This window comes from Lichenostomus cassidix, unplaced genomic scaffold (assembly GCF_008360975.1).
Source record: "Lichenostomus cassidix isolate B80296 unplaced genomic scaffold, HeHo_3.0 HiC_scaffold_40, whole genome shotgun sequence".
Taxonomy (NCBI): Eukaryota; Metazoa; Chordata; class Aves; order Passeriformes; family Meliphagidae; genus Lichenostomus; species Lichenostomus cassidix.
Window position 1 is genome coordinate 796369 of NW_028147459.1, and position 19239 is coordinate 815607.

The window sequence follows — 19239 nt, forward strand, 5'->3', positions numbered from 1 at the left end:
TTGGGGTGAAATCGGGGATTTTGGGGTGAAATCGGGGATTTAGGTGAAACGAGGGGATTTAGGGTGAAATCGGGGGATTTTGGGGTGAAACGAGGGATTTAGGGTGAAATCGGGGATTTTGGGGTGAAACGAGGGGATTTAGGGTGAAATCGGGGGATTTAGGGGTGAAATCGGGGATTTTGGGGTGAAATCGGATTTAGGTGAAATCGGTGGGATTTTGGGGTGAAACGAGGATTTTGGAGTGAAATCGGGGATTTTGGTGAAACGGGGGGCGATTCGGGAGGAAACCAGGGGGCGATTTAGGGGTGAAATCGGGAGGATTTTGGGGTGAAATCGTGGGGATTTTGGGGTGAAACGAGGGGATTTTGGGGTGAAACGAGGGGATTTTGGGGTGAAATCGGGGGGATTTTGGGGTGAAATCGTGGGGATTTTGGGGTGAAATGGGGGGATTTGGGGGGGAATCGGGGGGATTTTGGGGTGAAACGGGGGGATTTTGGGGTGAAACGGGTGGATTTAGGGGTAAAATCAGAGGGATTTTGGGGTGAAATCAGGGGGATTTAGGGGTGAAATCGGGGGGATTTAGGGGTGAAATCGGTGGGATTTTGGGGTGAAACGGGATGGAATCGGGGGGGGGAAATCGGAGCCACGCCCACCGACAAAACCACGCCCACTTGGGGACACGCCCATCAATCCCCGCCCACACTGCCACACCCTCGGCGCGTGTCCAATCACGAGCGGCGCCGCGGGCTGGCCCCGCCCACTCCCGTCGTGCCCCGCGCTGCCCGCGCCGGCGGCGGTGAGGTCCGGGGGGAGTCCCGGAACCGGGGAGGGTTTTGGGGAGTCGGGAAGGGGTCTCGGGGGGTCTGGGGGGTTCTGGGTGGGCACCGGGACGGCGGGGGCGTGGGGGGAGGGTCTAGGGTGGTCCTCTGGGTGTTTGGGGGCTTTGGGGGTTCCGGGAAGGGGGGAATCCGCCCCGAGGCCTCCCCAATCCTCCTCGCAACCTCCTCTGGCCCTTCATCCTCTCCCTGTAATCCCCCCGACCCCACACCCGCCCCCGTGCTCCTCCAGGACCCCCAAACCCCTCATTTCCCCTCCCAGTCCCTCCCATGGGCTCGGGTCCCACCAGCCGCTGCCGTTCCCCCCCCGGTTGTGGTGCTCTGGACCCCCCTTAACCCCCATTTTCCCCTGGGACCCCCACCACTGTTTCTCCACCCCATTTCCCCACCACGGGGCAGAAAACGCTGTTCCTTCTCCCCTCTGTGCCCACCCTGGGGCAGCTCTTCAGCCCCCCCAACCCCTGGGACCCCCATATTTCCCCTCAAACCCCCTCCTTTCCCACCCCGTGACCCCTCGTTCCCCCGCCAGGCCCCACCATGGGGCTGAAGCCCTGGCAGAAGGCGCTGTTCCCTCTCCGCTCCGTGGCCGCCGTGGTGCGGCTCTTCGAGGCGGAGCTGCGCCAGCCCGAGCCCGACCTGGTGCTGCTCTCGCTGGTCCTGGGCTTCGTGGAGCATTTCCTGGCCGTCAACCGCGTCCTGCCCACCAACGTCCCCGGGGTTTCCTTCGAGTCGCGGCCCGGGCCGGACCCCCAGACCCGGCTGTACTTCCCGGTGGCCGAGCTGTCCATCGTGGCTGCGCTCTACGCCCGGTTCACGGCACAGATCAGGGGGGCTGTGGATTTGTCGCTGTACCCCCGGCCGGACGGCTGCTCCTCCCGGGACCTGGTGAGGAAGGTGTCTGATGTCATCTGGAACAGCCTCAGCCGTTCCTATTTCAAGGACAGGGCTCACATCCAGTCGCTCTTCAGCTTCATCACGGGTGAGGAGGGGTGCTGGGGGGTCGCTGGAGGGGGTTGGTGGGGCTGGGGTCCCACCTGGAGTAGCCTCAGCTGCTCCTGCTTCAAGAGATGTTGTGTCCCTCTTCGGTTTTGTCACTGGTGGGGGTCCCTCAGTCCTGTGTCCACCCTCTCAGGGACAGCCCAGGGGTGGTGGAGAGGTTTTGGGGGGCTCTGTGTGTCCCTGAACCCCTCTGTCCCCCCCCCAGGTACAAAGCTGGACAGCCCAGGGGTGGTGGAGAGGTTCTGGGGGGCTTTGTGTGTCCCTGAACCCCTCTGTGTCCCCCCAGGTACGAAGCTGGACAGCTCTGGAGTGGCCTTTGCCGTGGTCGGTGCCTGCCAGGTGCTGGGGCTGCCGGACGTTCACCTGGCCCTGAGCGAGGACCACGCCTGGGTGGCCTTTGGGGCCGGAGGGGCCCAGACTGCCGAGGTCACCTGGCATGGAAAGGGCAACGAGGACAGGAGGGGACAGCCCGTGCAGGCCGGGGTGGCCGAGAGGGTATGGAGGGGACGTGGGCTGGGGAGGGTCACAGGGGTACAAGGACAGGGACAAGGATGGAGGGGGTCCAGGAGGGTTCTAGGGCATGGTGGAGGTGTCCCCATGTCCCCTGTGTCACCTGTCCCGCAGAGCTGGCTGTACCTGAAGGGGTCGTACCTGCGCTGCACGCGGCACATGGAGGTGGCGTTCATGGTCTGTGCCATCAACCCGTCCATCGACGGCCACACCGACAGCCTGGAGCTGCTGCAGCTGCAGCAGGTGTGGGGCAGGTGTGGGGCCAGGTGTGGGGCAGGGCTGGGCCAGGTGTGGGGCAGGTGTGGGGCAGGTGTGGGGCAGGTGAAGGACACCCCCCCATCTCTCCTTCCTCTCCCCCGCAGCGCCTGCTGTGGCTGCTCTACGACATGGGGCACCTGGACAGGTGAGAGGCACCCCCGACCCGCCATGGGGCTGCCCCCCAAAACTGCCCTGGGACCCCCCCAAACCCGCCGTGGGGCCGCCCCCCACCTGCCCCACAGGTACCCCATGGCGCTGGGGAACCTGGCCGACCTGGAGGAGCTGGAGCCCACCCCCGGCAGACCCGACCCGCTCACCCTGTACCACCAGGTGACGATGGGGGGGTGTTTTGGGGACACGGGGGTGTGGCCAGGTGTGGCCCAGGTGTGGCCTGACCCCTCCCCACCGCCCCCAGGGCATCCACTCTGCTCGCACCTACTACAACAACGAGCACATCTACCCTTACCTGTACCTGGCTGGCTACCACTGCCGCAACAAGAACGTCAAGGAGGCCCTGGAGGCTTGGGCTGACACGGCCACCGTCATCCAGGAGTGAGTGGGGGGCTCTGGGGGGGAGTTGGGGGGCCCTAGGAGGTCCTAGGAGGTACCTGGGTTACCTGGAGGTCCTTGGGGTGGGGCTGGGGGGGTTGAGGAGGTGTTCAGGACTGTGAGGGACCACCAGCCCCACCCAGGGTTGGGTTTTTGGGGTCCCCCTCCTTCCTGGGAAGCCCCCCAACCCTCTGGGGCAGCCCACCAAGCCCCCCTTGTCCCCCCACCAGCTACAATTACTGCCGGGAGGACGAGGAGATCTACAAGGAATTCTTTGATGTGGCCAACGATGTCATCCCCAACCTGCTCAAGGAGGCAGCGGCTGAGCCACCCCCGGGGGCTGAGGTGGGACCTGGACTTGGGGACCCCAAATTTGGGGAGGTTCCTGGGTGGGGGAGCCCTGCCCGGGGTGGGATTGCCTGCTGTGTTTGAGGGGGGTGGGTTCTGCCTCTGTGGGGGGACATTTTGGGGTGCTCCACATTTGGGAACGTGCCCTTGTGGGAGCCAGGGGTTCCCCCACAACTGGAGGGCTCTGAATTCGGGGGTCCCCACCGGCAGACACCCCCAGCTCCCCATGTGGCAGGGTGTCCTGTCCCCATTTATGGGGTTAATCCCAGTTTTGGGGTCACCCCTCTGACTGGGGGGTCTGCAGGGGGCTTCCTGGGGGTCTCCCAGCCCCCCTCTGACTGGGGGGTCCGCAGGGGGCTTCCGGGGGTCTCCCAGCCCTGCAGGATCCCGAGTGCTTCGCTCACCTGCTGCGGTTCTACGACGGCATCTGCAGGTGGGAGGAGGGGAGCCCCACCCCGGTGCTGCACGTGGGCTGGGCCACCTTCCTCGTCCAGTCCCTCGGCCGCTTCGATGGCCAGGTGAGGCCTTTGGGGTGTCCCCTGGGGGTCTGGGGGGGTCCTGGGGGCAGGGGAGGCCCTCCCGTGTCCTGCAGTGAGGGCTGGGTCACCTTCCTTGTCCAATTCGTTGGTCACTTTGATGTCCATCTGAGGGATTTGAAAGGTCCTGAGTGGGTTTTGGGGTTCCCCACATCCTCCTTGGGGTCCCCAATAACCTCTGAGTGGGTTTTGGGGTTCCCCACATCTTCCTCTGGGGGGTCCTGAGTAGGCTCTGGGTTTTCTCCTTCTTCTTGGGGCATTCCTGGGGATTTGGGGTGTCCTGGGTTGGTTTTGGGGTCGCCCATGTCTTCCCCGGGGGGTCCTGAGTGGGTTTTGGGGTCCCCTGTGTCTTCCCTGGGGGGTCCTGAGTGGGTTTTGGGGTCCCCCACATCCTCCTTGGGGTCCCCAATAACCTCTGAGTGGGTTCTGGGTTCCTCCACATCCTCCTTGGGGTCCCCAATAACCTCTGGGGGGTCTCCAGGCTCCCTCCTGCCTCCCCTCCTGACCCTCTGTTGCCCCTCTACGTCCCCCCAATGTCCCCCCAGGTGCGCCAGCAGGTCACCCTGCTCTCCGAGGACCCTGCCCCCCCCGAGGCGGACCTGGGGGGCCCCGAAGACCCCCGAGACGGTCGCCGCCGCGGCCCCCGCCGCGAATCCAAACCCGAGGAACCTCCCACCCCCAAAAAACCCGGCGAGCGCCGCCCCCCTCCCCGCGCCCCCCGCCCCGAGGAAACCCCACCGCCCCCTCCCGCCGCCCCACCGGCCCCCGGGACCCCCGCGACCCCCGGGACCACCCCTCCCGCGCCCCCCCCGGGGCCGGTGCTGCGGTTCCGCTCGCAGAAGATGCGCGGCATGAAGGAGCTGCTGCGGGCGGCCAAGGTGAACTCGAGCGCCATCAAACTGCAGCTCACGGCGCAGTCCCAAGTGCAGCCGCGCCGCCCCCGCGCCCCCCCCGGAGCCTACCCCCTGCCCTTCCTCAAGAGACCCCGGAAAGGCTCGTAGGGACCCCCAAAAACCCCGAAATCCCAGCCCCACCTGGGACCCCCCAGCCCCGGGTGCAGCCGTACCTTTCCAACTTCTTGACAGATGACAGGATGAGTCTTTTGGGGCTGCCCCCAAAAATAGCTGTGAGACCCAGTGCCCCCCTCTTTCCTTCCTAAAAAGACCCCAGAAAGGCTCGTAGGGACCCCCAAAAACCCCGAAATCCCAACCCCACCTGGGACCCCCAGCCCCGGGTGCAGCCATACCTTTCCCTTCTTTAACAGATAACAGGAGTCTTTTGGGGACCCATTTAGGGACCCCAAAAATAGCAGTGCCCCCTTGTTTCCTTCCTCAATAGACCCCAGAAAGGCTCGTAGGGACCCCCAAAAACCCCGAAATCCCAGCCCCACCTGGGACCCCCAGCCCTGGGTGCAGCTGTACCGTTCCCTTTTTTAACAGGTAACAGGAGTCTTTTGGGGACCCATTTAGGGACCCCAAAAATAGCAGTGCCCCCCTCTTTCCTTCCTAAAGAGACCCCGGAAAGGCTCATAGGGACCCCCAAAAACCCCGAAATCCCAGCCCCACCTGGGACCCCCTAGCCCCGGGTGCAGCCGTACCTTTCCAACTTCTTAACAGATGACAGGATGAGTCTTTAGGGGCTGCCCCCAAAAATGGCTGGGAGACCCAGTGCCCCCCTCTTTCCTTCCTAAAAAGACCCCAGAATGGCTCGTAGGGACCCCCAAAAACCCCAAAATCCCAGCCCCACCTGGGACCCCCAGCCCCGGGTGCAGCCGTACCATTCCCTTTTTTAACAGGTAACAGGAGTCTTTTGGGGACCCATTTAGGGACCCCAAAAATAGCAGTGCCCCCCTCTGCCCTTCCTCAAGAGACCCTGGAAAGGCTCGTAGGGATCCCCAAAAACCCCAAAATCCCAGCCCCACCTGGGACCCCCAGCCCCGGGTGCAGCCGTACCTTTGCCTTCTTTAACAGATGACAGGATGAGTCTTTTGGGGACCCATTTAGGGACCCCATAAAATAGCTGGGAGACCCAGTGCCCCCGTCTTTCCTTCCTAAAGAGACCCCGGAAAGGCTCAAAGGGATCCCCAGGGGTAACCCTGAGGATTTTGGGGGTCCTGAGTGTGCCTTGGGGTCTCCCATGTCCTTTCAGCCCTCAATAACCTCTGGGGGTTTCCCTTCTCAAATCTACCCCCTGCCTTGCCTGAAGAGACCCCAAAAAAGGGCTGAGAACCCCCTTAAATGCCGGGGGGACACCCTAAAGTCACCTCCTGGTGTGAGGGGGGAATTTGGGGTTTGGGGGGAATTGGGGAAACAAAACCAACCCCAACCACCCACACCCAAAAACCAACAATTGGGTGGGAAAGCAAAGACCATACCCCTTCTGAGACCACCCTGAGGGGCTTTGAGCCTCTCAAATGGGGGAATTTGGGGTTACAGTGGGACTCCCAGGTGGGCCGGGGGTGGATTATGTGGGGGAATTTTGGGCTGCGGGGAGGTCTCAGGGACTTTAGAGAGCTGGGGGCTCAGGCAGAGGATTTTAGGGCAGATATCTCATCGCTGGGGTGTCCAACACGAGGCTTTTGGGAACCCCCACACGGACTTTAGGGGGTCCCGGCTTTAGGAGATGGGGGCCACGGCAGGACCCTGAGGGCCCAAGACTCCGGAGGTGGGGTGGGGAGGCGATTAGGCCGTTAATCATTAATAAAGCGTGGTTGGTTTTACCGAGCGCCTCGTTCTTTTTTCGAGGGCGGGGAGGGACTCGGCGCTGAGGGGGCGGCTGAGGGGGCGACTCCCATGATCCTCCGCGCGCGGGCGGGAGGTTTTGGCGGGCCGCGCTCCCGCCCGCCTTCTCTCTCCCTCCTGCACCAATCAGCGCGCGTTCTCCCTGAGCGACAGCACCGCCAGCCAATCAGCTGCGCCCGGCCAAAGTCAGCGCGGACGTCACTCCGGCCCGGCACGGGGTCTCCCGCCGTCCCCGTCCTGGGGCGCGGGGAGGGGCGCGCCGCTGCCAATGGCGGCGGGGTTCCCGGAGCGGCTCCCGCCCTCCGCCGCGCCGCCCAATCGCCTCGTTCCGCCGGGGCGCCCCCCTTCCCCTCATCCCGCCTGAGCGACGCCCCCGCCGGCCAATCCCCGCTGCTAGCGCCTCAGCGCCCTCCCCCGCCCCCTCTCCCACCTGCCGGCCAATCCCCGCAGCCGTCGGGTTGACGGACAGCTCGCTAAACAAATCGCGATCGAGTTTACGTTTGAGTGACGCGCGGCTCGACCAATCAGCGCGGCGCGCGCGGCGCGGCGGCGTGGAAGGTTCGCGAAGGCCGCGCGGGGGCCGTTCTATGGCGACCGGGGCGAGCGCGGCCCAGCCCGGCCCCGCTCCCGGCCCCGCCGCCCCCCGCGCCCCCATGGCCGCCGCCGCCTTCCCCTTCGCGGCGCTGCCGCCTCCACCGCCTCCTCCGCCGCCTCCTCCGCCACCTCCGCAGCCGCAGCCGCCGGCTCAGCCGCCGCCGCCGCCACCTCCGCCTGCGCAGGCCCCGGGCGGCCCCGCGGCCCCTCAGCCCCCCGGCGGCCCCGCCGCCCCTCAGCCGCCGCCCGCCGCTCCGTACGGGCAGTTCCGCTTCCCGTCGCCGCCGCCCGGCCATGACCCGCCCGCCGCCCCCGCGGGGGCTCCGCCGGCCGCCCCCGCCGCTCCCCCGCAGCCCGCGGGGGCTCCGCAGCAGCCGCGGCCCGAGGAGGGCGCGGGGGGCGCGGGCACCGGGCCGGGAGATGCGGGGGGACGGGCGGGAGCCGCGCACAAGCCCCGGAGGGCAGGTAAGGCCCCGGATAGGGGGAGATCGGGGGTGGGGGGCCGCGATCGGGGGGTGGGCGCGTTCTCCGGGACCCCCAGGAAGGAGTGCAGCACATAGGGGGGTCGTGGGGAGGGTCTGAGGGTCGTCCCCGGGCTGGAAGTTCTCCAGCCTGGCGGTTTCCGCACTTTCACCCGCTTAGCTTGGAGGATCCCCGGGTTGTATCCCCCCGATTTGGGGGTCGCCGGGTTATAATCCCGCTCTATTTGGGGGTCTCCGGGCTCTGATCCCCCCTGCCTGGGGGGTCCCGCTGCTTCCACCCCTCTGTCCACCCCCCCGGCACCGGCCGGGACACGTGTCAGAACACGCGAGGCCAAGATGGAGCCTGAGAAGGAGGGGGAATCCTCTAAACGGGACCCCCAAACCCCCCAAAACACCCCCCAGATCCCCTCTCGGGCGACAGCGACCCCCGCGATGTCCCCACTGTGCGGATTTGCCTTCCTTAGGATTCCCCAAAACACCTCCCAGCTCCCTCAACTCCCCCAAAACAGCGACATGAGGACCCCCCAAACACTCCCCGCGTCCTTCTCCCATCCCCACTCCCCCTCAGTGGGGTCCGTGCTGCCAAATTTCCCCCCAAAAAACGGCGTTTTTTCCCCTCCCAGACTTCCCGCGGAAGCGGAAGCGCAGCCGCTGGAACCAAGACTCGCTGGAGCAGAAAACCGTGATCCCGGGGATGCCCACGGTGATCCCGCCCGGGCTGACGCGCGAGCAGGAACGCGCCTACATCGGTAACGGTTTTGGGGGTGAAAAACAGCGGGTTTGGGGGTCAGCGGCCCCGGGGTTGGGGTCAGAACCTGGCGTTTGGGGTCAGATTTCTGCCCCCACCGCGCCGGGGCTGAGGTGGGAGCAGGAGGATGCCGACGTTGGTGATGGTTTTGTGGTTAGAAGTCCTCCAAGATTGGGGGTCAGAACACGCAGGTTTTGGGGTTAGAACCTCCAAGATTGGGGGTCAGAACAAACAGGTTTTGGGGTTAGAACCCTCAAGATTGGGGGTCAGAACATGCAGATTTTGGGGTTAGAACCCTCGTGGGATTGGGGGTCAGAACACACAGGTTTTGGGGTTAGAAGTCCTCCAAGATTGGGGGTCAGAACACGCAGGTTTTGGGGTTAGAACCTCCAAGATTGGGGGTCAGAACACGCAGGTTTTGGGGTTAGAACCCTCATGAGATTGAGGGACAGAACACACAGGTTTTGGGGTTAGAACCCCCAAGATTGGGGGTCAGAACACGCAGGTTTTGGGGTTAGAACCTCCAAGATTGGGGGTCAGAACACACAGGTTTTGGGGTTAGAACCCTCGGGAGACTGGGGTCAGAACACGCAGGTTTTGGGGTTAGAACCCCCAAGATTGGGGGTCAGAACACACAGGTTTTGGGGTTAGAACCTCCAAGATTGGGGGTCAGAACACGCAGGTTTTGGGGTTAGAACTCCTCGAAGATTGGGGGTCAGAACATGCAGATTTTGGGGTTAGAACCCCCAAGATTGAGGGACAGAACACACAGGTTTTGGGGTTAAAATCCTCCCAGGACTGGGGTCAAACCCCCTTGGATTTGGGGTTAAACCTCCTCCCTCCCCAGATTTGGGGTCAGAACCCCTGGGATTTGGGGTCAAAACCCCCCCCAGGGATTTGGGGTCAGAACCCCTGAGATTTGGGGTCAAACCCCCAGGGTTTGGGGTCAGAACCCTTGGGGTTTGGGGTCAGAACCCCCCAGGAATTCTGGGGCTAAACCTCCAGGATTTGGGATTAGAACTCCCATGCTCACATCAGTAACACCCCCAAATTTGGGACTAAATCAAGAGGGTTTGGGGTCAGAACCCCCCAGGGTTTGAGGTCAGCACCCACCCAGGACTCGAGCAGGTCCAAATTAATCAAAAACTTGCAATTTTGGGCAGTAATTTATACATTTAGGTGAAAATGTATCATTTTAACGCTGCAATCTCTTGCTTAACAACGTTCATTTTTTGGTAATAATGTATTTTTAGGTGTTATTGTGTGTTTTAAGGTAACAATGTTCTCCTGATAACCTTTATTTTTGGTAACAATCAGGTGTTTTAGGTAATAATGACTGTGTTTAATTACATATCCTGTTCTAGGTAATAACAGTTGCTTTTTTTAGTAATAGTCATGTGTTTTGGGTAATAATGTGGTTATTTTAGGCAATGTCTATTTTTTTAGGAATAATCTCTCGTTTTAGGTAAAATTGTGGTTCTTTTAGGTAAAACTGTGGTTGTTTTAGGTAATAATGTTTACCTTTTGTAGTAACAATTTCACATTTTAGGTAACAATGTGATATTGTAGGAAATAATGTCCTTTTTTTTGACTGATAATCTTCTATTTTAGGTAATAATGTCTGGTTTTATGATAACAATCTCTAGTTTTTCCATAATAATACCAGGAGGTTTGGTAACAATGTGCTTTTTTAGGGTAATCCTGTGATTTTTTTAATGATAATGTGATTTTTTTCTTTTGTGATAACCTGCTTTTTTTGGTAATAACAATGTTTTTTGGGGGTAACAATGTGTTTTTGGGGGTAATAACCTGCCGTAATCGCTAAGAAGGTGTATTTTTCTGCTAATAATGTCAATTTTAGGTAACAACACCTGCTTTTTCCCACCGTAACCATTTGGTTTTAGGGCAGTAATGCCTCTTTTTGGTGCCATGGAGCCGGTGTAGGTAGAAAAATACAAAAACAAAAAAAAGAGTGGGGAAGAAAGATTTTGGGGGAGGAATGTTTTTTTTGAATTTTTTTTTTTTTCTGAGGGGGTGAAAAATGTGGGTGTTTTGTAACTGTGTCTCTCTCACCTCTCCGGGACCGGGTTCCTTCCAGTGCAACTGCAGATCGAAGACCTGACCCGCAAACTGCGCACGGGAGACCTGGGCATCCCCCCTAACCCCGAGGACAGGTCGGGACCTCCCCCCCCTGCCCCCCCGGGCACCCCCCCGGGCCCCCCCGAGACCTGGGCAACCCCCCAGCCGCCCCCCCGGGCCCCCCCTGTGCGAGCAGAGCACGGGAGACCCCCGGGTGTGCCCCCCTCCCCTCCCACGAGGACAGGTCGGGAACCTCCCCCGACCCCAAATTTGGGGGTGCTGCTCTGGACCCTCACTGATCCAGGGCCTTCCCCTCCGTTTTGGGGTGTTTCCCATGAGTTTTGGGGTGTTTCCCCCGAGTTTTGGGGTGTTTCCCCCCAGTTTTGGGGTGCTGCTCTGCACCCCGCCGAGCTCGGCCTGGGCCTCGTTAGCTGCGGGTTAATGAGCCACGGCAGCACCTTAACGAGGCCCAGGCCTCGCTGCACCCCCTTTTCCCCCCCTCTTTTCCCCTCCTTTTCACCCCAATTCGGCTCTGGGGTGGGGCAGAGGGTTAAATTCCCCCCACCACACCTCCTTCCTTTCACCTTTTCCACCTGTTTTGGCCCCATTTTCTGTGGCAGGGCAGGACGGGGTCCCTCCAACCCATGGGGGAGCCCCCCACCACCCTTCAGGGACCCCTGCTCTGGGGGGAGTCCCTCACATCACGGGGGTCCCCAGCTCTGTGGGGGTCCCTCACCTTGCAGGGGTCCCCAACCCCGGGGGGGTCCCTGTGTCCTCAGGGATCCCTCACCTTTCGGGGGTCCCTCACCTTGCGTGGGGGTCCCTCACCCCGGGGGGGCCCTCCGGAGTCTCGGGGGAGGGGGACACCCTCCAGCCCCCCAAGGTTTTGGGGGTCACCCCCCCCTCTCACAGCCCCAGGTTTTGGGGGTCTCCCAGGTTTGGGGGGGCGCAGGCCCCCCGCGCTTAACCCAGCCTTGCTCCTGCAGCGCCCCGGGCCGAGGCCGCTCCCCCGCTGCGGCGTCGTTAGCGCTGGTTGGGGGGGGGAATTAATTAATGAATTAACGATTAATCACGAGCGGGGACAGTGACGTCGCAGTTCCACCGAGGACCCGGCTGCTGCCAACCCCGAAAAGTCGCTTTTTCCCCCCAAACCGGGGGCAGGTTCGACTGTCGCCCGCGCCGGCTGTTTTTGGAGGATCCGCCTTAATCTCTTCCCTTCTTGCAGCCGCTGCCAAAATTCGCTATTTTGGGAGGGGGAGGGGAGCCAAGGGGCCGATTTAACCAAACCCGAGCGATTCTGACTCTTTTTTTTTATTTTTTTTTTTTTTTAATTTTTTTTTCCTTCCTCGCTGATAATTCTGATTTTTAATCATAATCTGATTTTCTCACCCCGACACGGCTCAGCTCAAGCGACCTTGACTCTTCCCTCCGGGGCTGCCAAAGCCACGCGGCCCCCCCAGACAGACAGGGACCTTTTCCTCCTCCTAGAAACCGGGAAATTGGGCAAAACCGGGGGAGAACTGGGCACGAGCAGGGAGGAAAGGAGCCAGGAACGGGGCAAAGCCAGGGAGAAACAACAAAACCGGGGGACAAAGGGGCCAAACCCTGACCCAGCAAAGGCCAAACCGCAGAGAAATGGGCGAAAAGAGGGTTTGGGGAGGGGGAGGGCGACGCTCTGCTGGCCTTAATTGGGCGCTAATTAATGCTCCCCCCCCCATTATCCCCTCCTGGGGGTGGGTGGGGGTAGAGGACGAGGGTGGAGATGCTGAGAGGGTTGTGGGGGTTTGGGGAGGGGGTGTAACCCCCCCCCAAAAGGGGTCCTGAACCCAGGTGACCCCTCCCCACCCCTCCACATCCCCCTCCCCATCAGCGAGGGGAGGGAAGACCCCCCCCACACCCGGGGGGCTGGGAGGCTTGGGGAGGGGGTTCTGGGGGCACAGCCCCCCCCCATGAGGGGTCTGGGGGCTCCCCAGTGACCCCCCCACCCCCCGGAGCAGGTCCCCCTCCCCGGAGCCCATCTACAACAGCGAGGGGAAGCGCCTGAACACGCGGGAGTTCCGCACGCGCAAGAAGCTGGAGGAGGAGAGGCACAACCTCATCACCGAGATGGTGGCCCTGAACCCCGACTTCAAGCCTCCAGCTGACTACAAGTGAGGAGGGAACACCCCCCCCAAGCCCGATTTGGGGTCGGTTCTGCCCGGTTTTGGGGCTCCTCCGAGGTTTGACTCCGTCCTTTTGTCCGTCCTCAGGCCACCAGCAACGCGGGTGAGCGACAAGGTGATGATCCCGCAGGATGAGTACCCCGAGATCAACTTCGTGGGGCTCCTCATCGGGCCCAGGTGGGCACCCCGAAATCCTGGGGGGGTGGGAGGGCTGTGGGGATCCCCTCAGCTTCACCCCAGAAAGGTGGGGAGCTCCTGAGGACACCTGGGTGCTGCTGGGTCCTGGTGTGAGTGTCACCCCCAATCTGGTGGTGACCCCATTCCCCATCTGGGTTGTGTTCTCTCAGGTGGTGACCCCTTCCCTTCCCACTGTCCCCCACCCTGAGCCCCCCCCTAATTAACACAGAGTTGTTTAATGACACACCATGTCCCCAGTGAACTCCTGATGAGCCAGGTGCTGCCAGGTCCCCCCAGTGGGGTCACCCCGATGGACCTGTGGGGTCCTTCCCCCCAAATTTTGGTGTGTGATCCTATTCATTCCCAAGCAGAACACGCTGAAAATTAGGGATGGAATGCAATGCCAGGATCACCATCCAGGGCAAGGGCTGGCTGAAGGAGAATGAGAATCTGTGGGGTCTGTATGTCCTCTGAGTGTCCCCCACCAATCCCCATGTGACCTCCTGCTCCTGCTGCCCCATTGCCAGGGGGAACACGCTGAAGAACATCGAGAAGGAGTGCAATGCCAAGATCATGATCAGGGGCAAGGGCTCGGTGAAGGAGGGCAAGGTGGGCCGCAAGGACGGTCAGATGCTGCCCGGCGAGGACGAACCTCTGCACGCCCTCGTCACCGCCAACACCATGGAGAACGTCAAGAAGGCCGTGGAGCAGGTTTGGGGGTGTCCCTGGGGGGGCTGAGGGGAGGTCCCTGAAGGTGCAGCCCCCCTGTTTCACACCCCATCTGCCCCCCCAGATCAGGAACATCCTGAAGCAGGGCATCGAGACCCCCGAGGACCAGAACGACCTGCGCAAGATGCAGCTGCGGGAGCTGGCGCGGCTCAACGGGACCCTGCGGGAGGATGACAACAGGTCAGAGGGGTCTCCACCCCCCTGATTCATTTCAAAACAACCCCCCCGAGTCCCTAAAGAACCCCTCTGTCCCCTTCCCAGGATCCTGAGGCCGTGGCAGAGCACTGAGACGCGCAGCATCACCAACACCACGGTGTGCACCAAGTGCGGCGGCGCCGGGCACATCGCCTCCGACTGCAAGTTTGCCAGGTGAGCTCTGAAATAAACCCCCAGGTCCTCGTGGGGTTCCCAGGATTCACCCCAAAAACCCACCAGATCCTCCTGAGATCCTCCCAAACCTCTTGAGATGCTCCACCTGAATTCCCTCTGAATGCTGCTTAAATCCATGAAACCACCTCAACTCTTCCCATACCTCGAAATTCACCAAACTCCCTGAAATTTCAGGTGAAATTTCACCTGAAATCCACCCCCAGACTTGTGGAGATCCACCCCAAACACCCTGGCATTCCACCAAATCATTAAAACCCCCTCAGATCCTTAAAACCCTCTGGGATCCCCCCTGAGATTTCCCCTGAAATCCTTTCAATCCCCCCTGAAATCCCCCCAAGACCCCTCCGCTCTCTTCCTGGGGATTGCACAGGGGTGGGGTGGGGGGGATTTGGGGGTGAAGCCCCCCAGCCTCACCACCCCACTGTTTCCAGGCCTGGGGACCCTCAGTCAGCACAGGACAAAGCCCGGATGGACAAGGAGTATCTGTCCCTCATGGCCGAGCTGGGTGAAGCTCCGGTGTCCGTGAGCTCCAACGCTGCCCACAACAACAGCCCCTTGTCCAGCAGCCACCGTGCCGCCAGCCAGGCTGGGGGGCAGCCCCCCCCGGTGAGTGACCCCCCAAAAACCCCCTGAGACCCCCCTGACCTAACCCTGAACCCCCCCATGAGTTACCCCTAAAAATCTCCTGAGACCCTCCTGGAAAACGCTTACTGCTTCCTGAAATTCGCCCCTGAGTGACCCCCAAAAACCCTCTGAGACCCCCCTGGAACTCCCTGACCTACCCCTGAACTCCCCTATGAGTTACCCCTAAAAGCCCCCTGAGACCCTCCTGGAAAACCCCTTACTGATTCCTGAAATTTGCCCCCAAAAACCCTCTGAGAACCCCCTGGAATCCTCTCATCTCCCCCTAAAACCCCTCAAAACAGCCCTTTGTCCAGCTGCCAGTCAGGTGTGGGGGACAGTGACCCCTCCTGTAACACCCCAAAACCTCCTGTGATCCCCCAATCCCCCCTGACCCCCATTTTCCCACAGAGCCACCCTCCTGGATAAACTCCATCCCACCAGAACCCCACAAAGACCCTGACCCCTGTGACCCCCCAAACCCCAGTGACCCCCAGACCCCAGTGACCCCCAAACCCCACTGACCCCCATTTTCCCACAGAGCCTAGATGAGCTCAATCCCCTCAGAACCCCAAAAAGACCCAGACCCCTGTGACCCCCCCAAATCCCTGTGACCCCCAAAGCCCTGTGACCCCCAAAGCCCTGTGAACCCCCAAACCCCCCTGACCCCCTTTTTCCCACAGAGCCACCCCCTTGGATGAGCTTCATCCCATCAAAACCCCACAAAGACCCTAAACCCTGTGACCCCCAAACCCTGTGACCCCCAAATCCCTGTGATCCCCAAACCCCACTGACCCCCAAACCCCTGTGACCCCCATTTGCCCCCCAGAGCCCCCTGATGAGCTCAATCTCAGAACCCCACCAAGACCCTGACCCCTGTGACCCCCAAACCCCTGTGACCCCCAAACCCCAGTGACCCCCAAACCCCCTGTGACCCCCAAACCCCTGTGACCCCCCCCCAAACCCCACTAACCCCCATTTTTCCCCCCCAGAGCCGCCCCCCCTGGATGAGCTCGGCGCCCTCGGAGAACCGCCCCTACCACGGGCTGCACGGGGGTCCTGGGGGTCCAGGGGGTCCCCACAGCTTCCCCCACCCCATGGCCGGCATGGGGGGGGGCCACGGGGGTCACCCCCTGCAGCACACCCCAAACGGGCCCCCCCCGTGGATGCAGCCCCACCACCCCCCCATGGGCGGGGGGCCGCACCCCCCGGGGCACCCCGGCCCCCACCACATGGGTACGGACAATCCTGAAAGGGGTGGGTGGGATTTTGGGTTTTTTTTTGGGGTCAAAAAGGGGGGAAAAGGATTTTTTTGAGGGGTTGGGCACTCCCAGCGTCCCCCACCCAGGGCTGGGAATGTTTGCTGAGAAATTTTTTGGGGGAAAAAATTTCTTTTTGGCCACTTTTGTTCGTCTTTTAACGCCAACCTAGAAGCTTTTGGGGTCGGGTGGGGATTTTGGGGTGAGGGTTGGGAATTGAGGGGGATGACTGTGGATTTGGGGGTGTGGAGGTTAAAATTTTGGGGGTAAAAGGGGTGATTTAACATTGTTTTCCCAGACAGTGTTTTTATAGTGAACATCAGGAGGTTTTTGGGGAGGGAAGAGTTTTTTTGGGGGTGAGGGTGGGTTTTTTGGGGCAATTTTTTGAGGTCAGGGTGAGGTTTTGGGGTAGATTTTTGAGGTGAGGGAAGGGGTTTTTGGGGCAATTTTTTGAGATGAGGATGGGTTTTTGGGGCAGATTTTTGAGGTGAGGGAAGGGGTTTTTGTGGCAATTTTTTGAGGTGAGGGTGGGTCTTTGGGGCAGATTTTTGAGGTGAAGAAGGGGTTTTTTGGGGGCAATTTTTTGAGGTCAAGGTGGGTTTTTTTGGGGCAGATTTTTGAGGTGAGGGAAGGGTTTTTTGGGTCAAATTTTTTGAGGTCAGGGAAGGGGTTTTTGGGGCAATTTTTTGGGGTGAGGGTGGGACTTTGAGGCAGATTTTTGAGGTGAAGGTGGGTTTTTGAGACAGATTTTTGAGCTGAAGGAAGGGATTTTTGGGGCAATTTTTTGAGGTGAAGAAATGGGTTTTTGGGGCATTTTTTTGGGGTGAGGTGGGGGGTTTTTGGGGGTCCCCCCCATCCCTAAGGCCACGGTCTCTCATTCCCTCAAGATCAGTACCTGGGAAATGCGCCGGTGGGCTCTGGGGTCTATCGCCTGCACCAGGGAAAAGGTGAGACCCCTCCCCAAAAAAACCCCAAAAACCCTGAACCCCCTCCCCAAAAAAATCTCTGAACCCCCTCCCCACACCTCCCTGGCCCCCAAATTCCCCCTGACCCCCCAATTCCCTGCTGCCTCCAGTATAATATTGCTGTCCCTGGGTGTCTTGGCACCCCAAATGCCCCCTCCCCAATATGATACCACTGTCACTAAGTGTCCTGACCCCCCAACCCCCACTCTTCCCAGTATAATATTGTCCCTGGGTGTCCTGGTACCCCAATTTCCCCCTCCCCAATATGATACTTCTGTCACTGAGTGTCTGACCCCCCAATTGCCCTCCTCCCGAATATGAGTGTCACTGGGTGTCCTGACACCCCCAGACCCCCAGTTTCCCTCCCCAATATGATACCACTATCCCTCAGTGTCCTGACACCCCGAGACCCCCCATGCCCTCCCAATATGATACCACTATTCCTGAGTGTCCTGACACCCAAACCCCAATTGCCCTCCCAATAGAGATACCTATCCCCCAGTGTCCTGACACCCCCAGACCACCCAAATTCTCCTGCCCTCCCCAATATGATACTTCTGTCACTAAGTGTCCTGACACCCCAAGACCCCCAATTGCCCCTCCCCAATATGATACCACTATCCTGAGTGTCCTGACACCCCCAATAAATGCCCCCTCCCCAATACATACCCTATCCCTGAATGTCCTGACACCCCGAGACCCCCAAATCCCCTCCCCAATATGATACACAGTGTCCCTGAATGTCCTGACACCCCCAGACCACCCAAATCCCCTCCCCAATACCATACCACTATCCCTGAGTATCCTAAACCCCTCCTGACCCCCCAAATTTCTCTCCCCCTGCCCAGGTATGATGCCGCCGCCGCTGGGTATGCTGCCCCCGCCACCCCCCCCGCCCGGTGGGCAGCCGCCCCCCCCCTCCGGCCCCCTCCCTCCCTGGCAGCAGCAGCCACCGCCGCCCCCCAGCAGCAGCAGCACCCCCTTGCCCTGGCAGCAAAGTGAGTCTGGGGGCGTCCTGGGGGGGTTTTGGGGTGCTAAATGGGGTTTGGGGGTGTTTTAGGATGGGTTAGCAAGAGGGATTTTGGGGTTTTTTTTACCTGGGTTTGGGTTATTCCTGGGGGAGGGTTGTGGTGGTTGTTTCCCCCCAAAATGAGAATTTCTCCTAATTAACACCCTGCTAATTAATCCACACACCAAATGAACACCCCTGGGGTTGGGCCGTGGTGGGTGGGGGTCTTTTGGGGATTTTTTTGGGGGGATTCCTGGGGGTTTCTCTGCTCCCCTCCTCCAATCAACCCACCGCCCCTCATTAACCTTTCCCCCTTAATTAACCCCTGCTTTTAATTAACCTGGAGCCACGGGTGGGATGAGCTGCTCTCACCCTTCTTAAGCTAAATCACCCTCCTCTCCAATTAACCCCGGCGCTAATTAACCCCTATTTCCCCCCCTCCAATTAACCCCAGTGCTAATTAACCCCTTATTTTCCCCCCCTAGATACAACGACCACCCTTTCCCCCTTAATTAACCCCCGCTTTTAATCACCCCGAGCCTCGAGTGGGATGAGCTGCTCTCACCCCTTCTTAAGCTAAACCACCCTCCTCTCCAATTAACCCCAGCGCTAATTAACCCCTTATTTTCCCCCCCCCCTCTAGATACGACGACCACCACGAGCGCTGGCAGCGCCTCCCTCCCTCCCTGGCAGCAGCAGGCGGGGGGGGGTGCGGCGGGGGGGGGGGCGGCTTCTTCGGGGGCCCCCCCGCTCCCCGGCAGCCCCTCCATGGTGCCTTTGCCCCCCGGGGTGCAGCCCCCTCTGCCCCCCGGGGCCCCCCCGCCCCCCCCGCCGCCGCCTGGCTCCGGGGGGCTGATGTACGCGCCCCCCCCGCCCCCGCCGCCCCCCCCCATGGACCCTTCTAACTTCGTCACCATGATGGGCATGGGGGTGCCCGCCCTGCCCCCCTTCGGCATGCCCCCCGCGCCCCCCCCGCCGCCCCCCCAGAACTGAGCCTCGGACGGGACACTGCCGCTGCGGGGACCCCCCCCAAAAAAAAAAATGACAAAAATTACCATCGTGGGGTTGGTTGGGGGGGATTCACTCCCCCCCCTCCCTTTTCAAGGACTGATTCATGGTGGGGATTTTTCCCCCCCCAAAAAAAAAATCGGGGTTTGAAGGACTGATCCATTGTGGGGAGCCCAAAAAACACCGCAGGGAGCCCCCCGGAAGGACTGATGAGTTGTGGGGACCCCTCCCCAAAACCA

General features: G+C 60.7%; 2 protein-coding genes across 7 annotated transcripts; both read left to right on the forward strand.

The window, feature by feature from the left end:
* The first annotated feature begins 733 nt into the window (after window positions 1-733).
* Window positions 734-6226, forward strand: MEN1 (menin 1). Of its 5 annotated transcripts, none has more exons than XM_085046430.1 (10): window positions 734-796; window positions 1366-1815; window positions 2122-2330; window positions 2460-2588; window positions 2708-2748; window positions 2846-2933; window positions 3019-3155; window positions 3383-3497; window positions 3854-4018; window positions 4582-6226. In XM_085046430.1, exons 2-10 carry the CDS (start codon window positions 1374-1376, stop codon window positions 5035-5037), a joined length of 1782 nt encoding a protein of 593 aa, XP_084902556.1. In that variant the 5' UTR covers window positions 734-796; window positions 1366-1373; the 3' UTR covers window positions 5038-6226. The 5 variants fall into 5 exon arrangements, 2 of the variants coding, with proteins under 2 accessions (XP_084902556.1, XP_084902555.1); XM_085046429.1 differs by having other exon boundaries at window positions 768-801; XR_014848120.1 differs by lacking the exon at window positions 734-796 and having other exon boundaries at window positions 862-1815; window positions 4582-5878; window positions 6069-6226.
* A 1107-nt stretch (window positions 6227-7333) lies between these two features.
* Window positions 7334-19077, forward strand: SF1 (splicing factor 1). 2 transcript variants are annotated; one of them, XM_085046378.1, is made up of 13 exons: window positions 7334-7836; window positions 8477-8602; window positions 10700-10775; window positions 12678-12830; window positions 12930-13019; window positions 13547-13730; window positions 13813-13928; window positions 14010-14117; window positions 14570-14744; window positions 15752-15995; window positions 16911-16965; window positions 17832-17981; window positions 18636-18989. In XM_085046378.1, exons 1-13 carry the CDS (start codon window positions 7365-7367, stop codon window positions 18895-18897), a joined length of 2211 nt encoding a protein of 736 aa, XP_084902504.1. In that variant the 5' UTR covers window positions 7334-7364; the 3' UTR covers window positions 18898-18989. The 2 variants fall into 2 exon arrangements, with proteins under 2 accessions (XP_084902504.1, XP_084902505.1); XM_085046379.1 differs by having other exon boundaries at window positions 7350-7836; window positions 16906-16965; window positions 18636-19077.
* Window positions 19078-19239: the final 162 nt, after the last annotated feature.